The sequence below is a fragment of the Lactuca virosa genome, chromosome 4, assembly GCF_052849685.1.
Source record: "Lactuca virosa cultivar CGN04683 chromosome 4, Lactuca_virosa_CGN04683_v6, whole genome shotgun sequence".
Lineage (NCBI taxonomy): Eukaryota > Viridiplantae > Streptophyta > Magnoliopsida > Asterales > Asteraceae > Lactuca > Lactuca virosa.
Window position 1 is genome coordinate 137829301 of NC_136429.1, and position 11470 is coordinate 137840770.

The window sequence follows — 11470 nt, forward strand, 5'->3', positions numbered from 1 at the left end:
AATAAAAAAAGGAAAAAATAAATAGAAATGGCAAACATGTCATTTCAAACACACTCAGTTATGAAATGAACCAAAAACGCAACAAAAACCTTATTTTGGACTACCGATACAACTTCAAAACATTTTGGACAAACGTCTCAATTTTTGACGTACCACGGGAGCCAAATTCACAATTTTGTCAATCCTTTAAAAGTAATTGCAAATGAAATTTCAGAGTTAAAGTTTAAAAAAATAATAATAATAAAATGCGTTTTAGATATAAAAAACAAATAAGTATCTAAATATATCTTCAAAATAGGGACATTTTTTTAGAGTTATAAATTTTATCGTGAATCTCATATAATTGATGGTAAAAAAAAAATGGTTATTTTGTTAAGAAGCTTCCCCTAAGCTAATTTTGTGATACCCTTTTTTCTAAAAAGTAAAAACAAACTCGCGAATTTAAGAGCCTGACTTTAATCAACACCCCTTCCTTGACGCCAAGATCTGTTTTCTACTCTTTCCGTCTCTTTCAACTTCAAACACTCGTTTTCTCTCCCTTGAATGATACACAAACTAATGAAAGTCTAGAAAACTGCTTGATATTTTTCCTTTAAGGTGAGCGCTCGAATAAGATTAACTAATTGCAATACATACAGACATGGATGATTACACGAAGGACGATGTTTCACAGCTGATCAAGAGAATTGGGGCTTTTCTATCCGCCAGAATGTCCGAAATATTAGACACCCAGGTGCTAATTTCATTTTCATTTTTGCAAGTTTCTTGTTATTTGAGTTTCCCATTTTCGCAGGCTTGATCTTACTGCCTCTTTGATTTATCGTAATTTGTGGTGAAAATGTGAAATCCGAATTGGGGTTTTCCCTATGGTTCCATGATGATGAGAATTTGAGGTTTGTGAAGATAATCGAAATTGGAAAGGTTGGTTTAGGTTATGCATTTTGATCAAGAGCAACATTAGTAGTAACATATTCTACGCGCCAATTCCCATAAACATGTGATTCCATGGTGTTATGCTCTCAGTACGAATCATGATAAAACAACTGTTGGTATTGCAATCTCAACACCATGTTGACCTTTAGTGATCACTTCTCATTATCATAGTTATCAATTGTAAGCCTCATTTTGGTTAGGGTTAATGCAAGAAGCAGCAACATACTTCAATATATTCGTTTATCATAACATCCTGCTTCTATTTCGTCCTATTACAACTTTGTACTTTGAAAACAAACTACCCAATTATAGCAATGCCATAGAAATACAAAGCAATTTTCATTGTTATAATCGGGTAGCTTTTTTAATGTTCTAACAAGAAAAGAAATTGAAAGTAAAATGCTATATTTGGGTAGATTTTTCTAACCAGAGATTGAGATTTTCCTTGATATGTAGGTTTTCTTGGTATTTCACCAAAGAAACACTAGGATCTCTTACTCTCTTAGACATCATGCATAGGATAACATATGGCATCAACTTTAGGGGATTGGATCACTCAATATTTCACGCATAGATTATGATATTATCAACTTTAGGGGTATTACCTAATATAATCAATGCTACACCAAAATTATACCTCTCCAACTCATGCCATAAAAAGTAATCACATTGGTTAAGTCACACTGTAATACGTTTATGATTTATAAACCTTTAAAAAAGGGTTAAATAAAGCTTTTAGAATGTAATCTCATATATAACATGTTTCAATGTAAATACTGTAATTCCATATAATATACAATGTGTGTAAAGTAAAATCATCATTTTAGCATGCATCCAATTTTGTAAATCAACATGGATTCATCTTTTCTTTAGCTGTTGACCTAATACTTCAAGTGATAATAAACAACATTATACCTCAAGAACCGATTTTTTCTTGGTCAAATAGGAAAAAAAAACTTTTATTGAATTTCTTGGACATGCACCAAAATAACACTTTTTAAGTCTTCTTTCACTAAAAACCTGATGCCTCTCTAATTTAATTGCCCCCTTTTTCGCATTTTTGCAAATGCATGTGATCCAGTTTGTTTATATTCTAACACTTATATTAAAGCTTAAAGTTGATGATATGAATCATTAACAACCACATTAATTGTTCACTAAAATTTTACTAATACTCATGAGGCTGTTAATGAGTTTGGGATCAATAACTTACTCAGTGATCCAAAAACAAAAAACAACATAAATACTGTAAAAATTTTCTTGTATAAAGTTTCAGTTCATATACTATGACTTGGTTAATTTTCACCCATCGTGTGACAAAAATTACTAGTTATGTTTTATTGTATTTTCATAACTGGACAAGTATATAATATTTACTCAATCACAAATATTGCTTTCCAAACATTTTAAGTATTACTATTTCTTACTTTTTCAAAATTGCATGTTTGTTATACAATGTAAAATACATTCCCTTTCAAGCAAGAAATAATTAATGAAAATTTTAACGAGTCATAATAGATGAAACTAAATGTCATATCAACATACACTTATAATATATTTTGCTTCAAACTAGAAGTTACAAAATTTGAAAATCTTTTTGACCATTTTTGGCAATTTCTATTTTCGTACAAGATACTTAAATCTCAGGACTTATTTTGATATGATTATCTTATGATGCATATAACATTAAAACTCTGAAGTTTCAATTCTTACTTCTGGAAAATAAATTATCCAATCTCAAATAATCCTACTTCTTGTATTGTGTGCATGTTTTGTGATCATATCATCTGCACTCTAAACTCTTTTTTAAGCAAAAAAAAAAAAAAAAAAATTAATTGCAGGATTTAAGATCCGTTTGGGCTTTAGTGGCTGTTGTTTGTACTATAATTTTTACATGGAGGCTACTCTTAGCACCTAGTGGGCCCCATGGGAGACAACCTAAACCTCAACCTCATCCTCAACCTCCTTCTCAAGTCAATACTCAACCAAATTCAAATCTCTTGCCTTCATCCACACAAACTGTAGTTGATGACCTTTTTCAACCTGTAAAGGTAATTTTTTTTTTCTATAAAAATCTTGGTTTGAATTCTTTTGGGTTACTTATAAATTATGATTTGTTCTGCTTGTTTTTGCAGCCTACTTTGGGACAAATAGTTAGACAAAGATTAAATGATGGAAGGAAGGTATCACATACATATATATATATATATATATATATATATATATATATATATATATATTCATATTGAATAACTTTTGTATTTACTGTAGGGGAAAATTCAGAAAAGCAATTGCACTTTCACCATTTTATTGATATAGCCACTGAACTATTACCTTTTTTATGATTGTTAGTTTGTTACAATAATAGTTTAGTGGTTAAATTGATAAAATGGGAAAGTTTAGTACACGAGTTTTTATTTATATAAATGTAAAATAGTTGTATTGTATTCTCTACTGTTATGTTATCATATAAAATATAAATGTTTGGTTGATTTTGGTGAAGGTAACATGTCGGTTGCTTGGCATTATACTTGAGGAAAGTACTCCAGAGGAGCTTCAGGTTGTGACTGTGATTCATTTTATTATTATTATTATTATTTTTTTTGGGGGGTTAAATGTTTGTTTATGCAAACCATGTTTTATATTCTTTTTTTCCGAATTAAATGCGTATTTATGCAACAATGTTTCACCTTTACACCAATTTTTACAACACAGTGGTTTTCGACACGGACTATGCAACCAATTAATTTATCATATTTTGATATTTAGGTAAAATAATTTTGTATCTTATAAATGCTTTCTATTTGGAAAAAAAAATTATTATTAACAATTCTATAGACAATTTTTTTGACTCGTATACCTAATAAGTTGATTTTGTTTATTATCTCATTTTCAATGGTCAATAGTCAATACTAATAAAATTAAAAATGGGCTCATGCAACAACTTTTCACACTTTTACTAATTAATGCAACAAAGTATTTACTTTCTAGACATGATTAAGCAACCATGTTTCGGTTTTGCATATTTTGGTCCTAGAGTGAAGCATGGTTGCATATTTTGTCTAAAAAACGAGTTTGTTTCATTGTTTGCATAAACAAAAATGAAAAACCTAATCCTTATTATTTTTTTCATACATATTTCAATCATGTGATTTATGCTTTCATTGTATTTGTATATTATTGTAGAATCAAGCAACTGTGAGATCTTCGGTTTTGGAAGTTGTATTGGAGATGACAAAGTTTTGTGACCTTTATCTCATGGAAACCGTTTTAGATGATGAAACCGAAGTAATGATCATCTATCTTACCCACTTTTTCTTTTTCTTTTTCTTTTGACTTTGACTTTGACGGAGATTGATCTTAATGGGGCACAATTACAATTTTTTGTCCCACCCAAAAAGGTGGGACATGGACTCACTTTCGATCTCTCTGTTGTGAAAATGACGTAAACGCCCTTACCATCGTCAACATTGATTATAATTTTCTCAATCTCTCATTTGTGCAAAAGACGTCAATGCCCTCCTCATCCTCAACATTGAAAATAACCCTAGAAAACTTGTATTGGGAGGAAAATATTTGAGAAAATGGCGTCATATTTTGGGGAAATGGAAGATTAAAATAAATGAGGACAAATTTTGTAAAAAAAAAAAAAAGTTAGGACTTAATGGGAAAGCCTTGTTTCCATGACTTTCTCTGTTAAGTCGTTCTTTCTACATTAAGTAATAAAGGAAAAGAAACAACACTTAAGTCTATTATTATCTATTTTTTCATAAAGTAATTGTGTTTGCAGAAAAGGGTTTTAACTGCATTGGAAAATGCGGGCATTTTTACATCCGGTGGCTTGATTAAAGACAAGGTAAATTGTTAAATACTATTTAATGAATTATAATATAAATATAATATAATATGAAATTGCAGGTTCTCTTTTGTAGCAAAGAAGTTGGGCGGACTTCTTTCGTTAGACAATTGGAGCCCGATTGGCATATAGACTCAAATCGCGAAATTTCTTCTCAATTGGCGGTATATTTATATTTATACATTTTTATTTTTATTTTATAAATTAGTAACATAAATACAAAGCAATTTTCACTGCTATAATTTGGTAGATTTTTCAAACTATATTGTTCTAATAAGAAGCAAATTAAAAGTACAATACAAAATACAATGTTGGTAATGAAATAATTGTGAACACAATGCTATAATTGGATAATTTTTATTTTCTAACATGGTTGATTTTGTTTTTGGTGTTTTCGTTTTATGACAGAGGTTCATCAAATGTCAACTCCACATTTCACCACTTAAAACCGAGCAAATTGCTCCTAATGTTTTCAGTTCTTCATCTTTGGAACAGTTCTTTGGGGTTTGACTTTCTTGAATAAGTCAACGATGCAAATATGTACTTTTTCTTTTCAGTCTCTTATAAGATCCGATGTATACCCCACAGTCGTGATGGATGATTTATGTCAGTAGTTTTGCTTAAATTTCTATAAATTACACTACTTACATTTCTATACCCATAATAGCAACCTACTTGTATTTCCTTTTATTGATAATAGCAATATGTAACAAATAAAATACCTCACCCATATTGATAGCGAAATGCAATTACTTTGTATTAGCGGTGGTATTAAATAATCCAAAACAACTTTTACCTCTATAATAAAGAAAAAATTGAAAATACAATGTTATAATTGGGTAGACTTTTCAAATTACAATGAGTCGATAAGAAAAAATATATTGAAATTAAGTTGTTTTTTTTACATTTAACTCAATTACGATTACAAAGATGCCCTCAATCGACTAAACCTTTCAGCTTCATCGGTTCGACCCGAATTCTTCAAAACCCTAATAATGCTCGAGTAATCTTCTTTGGTTGCTTCAACTTTATATCTCCGAGTCATCAACCGAAAAACCCGTAAAGCCTCATCCACCAATCCACCTCTTTCACAAACACACAAAACCGCTTTAAAAGTAAACCGGTTTGGCAAAAACCCGCGGGTTATCATCTCGTTAAAAACATCAACTGCTTCTTGATAACAAGAAGCAAACCCGTACGCCTCGATGACTGCAGTCCAAGTCATCGAACCCTTCACCGGAACCCCCTCAAAAACCCTAATCGCAGTAGAAATTTCACCGCAGACACCGTAAAACTTCATAATCTCGGAACAAACAAACGGAATCGAATCAAAGTTTTTCTTCAAAACATGTCCGTGTAACTCCTTCCCGAGTTTCACCGCTCGTAGTTCACTGCAAACCCTAAAAATTCTCGAAACCGCCACCGAATCCGGGCGGTGTTTGGATACCGCCATCGATCGGAAAACGTTAATCGCATCATCAAACCGCTTGGATTCCATATACGATTCGATCATAACCGTCCATGAGATCACGTTTCTTCTCTCGAGATGATCGAAAAGTCTAATGGAGTAATTATGAACACCACATTTCGAGTACATCATCATTAATGATGTGGTGATACCGATTTGTTTAATGAAATTATTCTTGATTGCAAAACAATGGATTTCTTTACCCGATTTTAAAGCTTTGAGCTTTTCGCAAACGGGAATGACGGTGTTGATGGTTACTACATCTGGCTTGAACCGTTCTTGTTGCATCCAAACGATTGATTTCAAAGCCATGTCGAACCGGTTGTTTGCAGCGTAACCGGACATGAGTGCGGTCCACGAGATCGTGTTCCGTTCGTTTGAATTGTAGAAAACCGTTCTTCCCGACATCAAATCACCGCATTTGGAGTACATATCGATTAAACCGGATTGGATAGGCAATTGTTTTGAGTACTCTTTTGTCTTGATTATGTATGCGTGTACTTCTTTACCGAGTTTTCGGTATGAAATTTCACCGATTACGGGGAGGATTGTGGTTAAGATAACAGAATTTGGAGGTATTTGTTGTTTTAGCATCAAACGGAAGTGATCTAGGGCTTCGATTTGAAGCCGATTGTGTGCAAAACCCGCGATCATAGCTCCCCATAAGACCACATCGCGGTGATCTTCGCACATTTCTTCGAATAGTTGGCGGGCGAGTTTAATTTTATGACATTTGAAGTACATATCTATCAAACAAGTGGTTACAATCGAATCGTCGATGAATCCGTTCTTGATTAATAATCCATGAGTCTTTAAACCTTGATAAAGGGCCGAAGATCCACCCAAACTTTTGAGCAAACAGGAGAATGTGTAAACATTCAATTCGATGCCCGATTCCCGCATTCTTGAAAATGTTTCGAGGATTTTATGATGGTTCTTACCACCCACAACCACATTGCCCCTGAGCAAAGCGTTCCATGGGTAGACACTTGATGTTGGCATTTCGTCGAACAGGTGGTGAGCATCTTCAACCGACCCACATGAGGTGTACATATTAACAAGCTTAGTTCGTAGAAACTCGTTATTTTCAAGCCCATTGATACGGATATGAGTGTGAATCACTTTCCCGATGGATAACGACTTCACTCGAACAACTGCCGCGATGAGTTCGGAGAACGTAGTTGGGTTTACAGGCACACCACGTTTTTCCAAGTAATCCAATATAGTTAGAGCCTCTTTTAGCTTGTTTTTCTTGGCGAATCTTTGAATATCTTTATAAATGGCAATAGGGTTCTTGGTGTGGATTGGTATCGATGACGGGAATAGATATTTTTCATCGAAATCTCGGTGTTTTTTCCTTGTGGATGTTTGAGATTGAGATTGAGGAGAGACTGTTGAAGATTTGATTTTGAGACTGGGGTGATTCTGGTTGCTTAGAGGGTTCGCCGGGAAATGGTGGAGATGAACGGTTGTAGAAGAAGGTAAGAAGAGGTTACAGAGGCCTTCCATTTCGGTTCATTCAAGCAGACCTATCCCATACATAAACAGATGTTTCTCGTTTTTACTGAATGAACCTCTTAGTTATAGTTAATTACTATTTTACTATAGACTCAATCCGGAATAAAAATGAATTTCTGTTTAGTTATACTTAAATTCTAGAAATCACATTTTTTTTTTAAAAAAAATCATTCGTAATAAATGAAGATAATTTTGCCACTTGTCAATCTCTCATGAGTTTTGATACTTGTCATTCTATGGTATTTTTGAAATAAATATATTATCCACTTGTCAATTTCTGACTTGTTTTAATTTTTAAATTTTAAAATAAGTCATATACTTATATATGTAAAGTATTAAATATAATATATATATGATATTAAATTGCAATGAATATTTTTCTTCATTTCTTATTTTAAAGTTTTATATTAAAAAATGTTTACTGTTTATACTTTAATGTTTAATTTTTTTTTAAATCATCTCATGTAATATACGAGTCTCACATCTAGTTCTTGAATAAAGATTTGACAAAACAAACCATTATAAACATGTTAACAAAAATGACAAATTTTTATATGAATAATCATTTTTTCTTAAACTTGATATTCCTAAGTATCATTTTGAATTCGGGATTCCGGTTAAACTATTATTTTTTTTGTCAGTTTAATGTTTTAAGTCCGATTCTCGGCTTCTGGTAGTACATTTTTTTTTGAAAACTATTTAATAGTTGAGTTTATGAATACATCAACACCCATCTAACACTGTTATTAATTAAGGAGTTTTCTATAAGTACCCCATTCTTTTTCCAATTCCACCCCCCTTGATTTGATTTTTTGTCTTTTGTTTTTTTCCTATTTTGTTTTTTTGTTGTTTTTAATTCTTTTTTAATTATTATTATTATTATTATTATTATTATTATTATTATTATTATATTTTGATTATTATTATTATTATTATTATTATAAATTTCGCACAAAATTTTAACATTCGGAAGACATTATAAATTCAAACGGCTATATAAAATCGGTTTTTAAATATTTTTTTTATATTTTTTAATTACAGACAAAAAAGTCGTTCGAATTTTATAATGTCGTGCGAATTTATAACGTTTACCGAATTTTAAAATGTCATCCGAATTTAACAGTAATAATATTAAAATATAAAATAAAAGGAAAAAAAATAAAAAACAAAAAGGAAAAAAAAAAGAAAAAGAAAAAAATAATGTCAAATCAAAAGTAAAAAGTTGATTTAATTGATATTAGGAGAGGTAAAATTGGTTAGGGATACTTATAGCACAACTCTTAATTAATTGAACTAACAACTTTCACCAATCATTTTACATCCGCCTACCACTTTATTATTACACTATCATCCACCTAAATCTCAATGAATTCATTAGAAATCTCATATTCCACTATATTCGGCTATTCACCATTTATTTAAACATGTTTAAATTATAACATATTTTAGAGCGAAAAGCATTCATAACATATGTTACAACAAATTTTTTTTGAAGATGTCAACCGACTATCTCGAAATTCATTCTCAAATCTAGTCGTCATTCAACCCCATCAATAAGTTTAAGGCTTGTAACATGTTTGAGTCTATGAGGATGATGATATATGTCAAACAAGTAAACTATGAAAAACTAAAAATGAAATATTAAAGAAAAGGAAAAAATGGTTGTGGAAGAGAAAAATACATGTAGTTGGGCATATTTTCAAGACTTATTTTTTAAGTAAACAACTAATATTTATTTAAGCTAAATGCTTTTTATAATCATAAGTAAAAACAACCTAGGTTTTGCACATGAACTCAAAAATGAACAGAAAAAACAAGTAAAGGAAGAAAGAACATATACATAAAACCACAATATCTTCAACATCGACTCCCATTTTTTGCTATTATAGAGAGTCTGAAATGTTTTTCCAGAAATTTGGTGATCACCTTATTCTAGATTTTCTTTAAATAGGGGGCACTCACTTGTTCTTGTAACCATTGGTAATCGAGTCGAAATCGGTTACGGAATAACTTGTTTAAGACATGTTCGTTATTTTGTCAATTAACCATATTGAAGGTTATTTTCATTAAAAGTTATTTTAAATTGTGGTTAGTTTTGTTAATATCTCTAGATTAAAATTTAAACTTGGTTAAATTAAATCATAACATCACATAACCTAATATTTATCACAATGTTCATAGCATCACTTAAAGCCAATATTTTTCTATTAAAGATAATACAACTTCAAGTATCAACTAATCTTATTCATCATTTCATGCTTTGCGGTCTTTAGGGTGGACAAAGTGTATTCCCTATCTCTCCAAACCTACATGTCATATATATACGTTACATCAATTTTTATTCCTTCGCTCACTTGCATCCCTCCCAACCCCTCTTCCCGCAAGACTCCTTTTACTCTTATCCTTGCTATTTTCACAAGATATACACATTATTTAGCCATTAACTATATTTAGAATATAATAAATTACATGAATAGACCTTGTGGTTTGGGTTAATTACCTTCGTCCACATCTCTTTTTTTTTTCATTCCAACTGTTCCTAAATATTGTTTGTCTCTGTCGAACATGAAAAGTCTATAATTACCTTATGTATTTTTTAATTAATTAATTTTTTTATTATTATTTAAAAAATAATAATATAGCCCACCCTTTCCATTTTTCTTTCTCACCCACATATCTCTCACATCTATCTCTTTAACCTCCTTAATACTCTTATGTTTCTTTCACTCTACCGGCATCAGTGACACACACTTGGATAAACCCTTCACGATCGACAACCCTAACCTAATATGTTTTTTCCAAAGATTCTTGGATTTGCAGACAATATCGCTCATATTCCTTCGCGTTGACATAACCAATCTTGGCCTCCACATCACATATTTGTCTTCACTCATATCATTTAAATAAATGGGTTCCCAGCCGCCCATTGTGAATCCCCACTTTTGCAAGGATAAGTGATAGGGCTCACCATTTGGACAATATGCTAAGACACTGAAGTACAACGCATACCACTATCACTTCCGACATAATCCTTAACCCACTTTAGGATATCCCTTTTTCTGCCGTTTTTCACTTGTTCGATCGGGAAGATGATTAAGCCGCAACATCTCAGCTTCCATTCTCTAAATTATACAAAATAAGAAAACCAATTAATTAAAACAACAAATAAAAATATGGTAACAAGTACATTTCTACCATAAATAGGCAATAAACAACCTATAAAATCACATTTTTATATTGAAACCAAATAACTCACATCATCAACCGGAAGTGAATGAAGAGACATTGCCTTTTCTTATATCTCACCCTACCACAACCACAAAACTTTTCATCGTCATATACAACACAGGGTACAAATTTTTAAATAAAAATTGGCATAAAAACTTACTACAGTAAAACATCTCACAAGCCCGCATCTTATACTCTCTCTCAACCGTCTGCATTCATCCTAAAAAAACCTCATTAATTATTATCAAAGAAAAAAACAATAACTAATTATTAATTATTATGAAGTGCTAATTACTCACCTCGGATAATTCTTGATTTGAAATTGTATTAATTGACAGAGTCTCCTTCTTGTCTAAATTTGATACTTCAAGCATAACATCAACTAATTTATCACCAACTTTATAGGGTACATTCACCTTAGTTGTACCTAATAAATACAAAATTGTAAATTTTAGGTGATAAAAGAT

At 31.3% G+C, this 11470-nt stretch overlaps 2 protein-coding genes across 2 annotated transcripts; one reads left to right on the plus strand and one right to left on the minus strand.

Moving 5' to 3' along the window:
• The first annotated feature begins 460 nt into the window (after positions 1 to 460).
• LOC145107452 (peroxisome biogenesis protein 22-like) lies at positions 461 to 5446 on the plus strand. The gene is made up of 8 exons (XM_079044350.1): positions 461 to 733; positions 2775 to 2984; positions 3069 to 3116; positions 3437 to 3493; positions 4120 to 4221; positions 4724 to 4789; positions 4852 to 4953; positions 5198 to 5446. Exons 1-8 carry the CDS (start codon positions 641 to 643, stop codon positions 5297 to 5299), a joined length of 780 nt encoding a protein of 259 aa, XP_078900476.1. The 5' UTR covers positions 461 to 640; the 3' UTR covers positions 5300 to 5446.
• A 202-nt stretch (positions 5447 to 5648) lies between these two features.
• On the minus strand, positions 5649 to 7800 carry LOC145107451 (Pentatricopeptide repeat (PPR-like) superfamily protein). Its single transcript, XM_079044349.1, has one exon. It carries the CDS (start codon positions 7764 to 7766, stop codon positions 5712 to 5714), a length of 2055 nt encoding a protein of 684 aa, XP_078900475.1. The 5' UTR covers positions 7767 to 7800; the 3' UTR covers positions 5649 to 5711.
• Positions 7801 to 11470: the final 3670 nt, after the last annotated feature.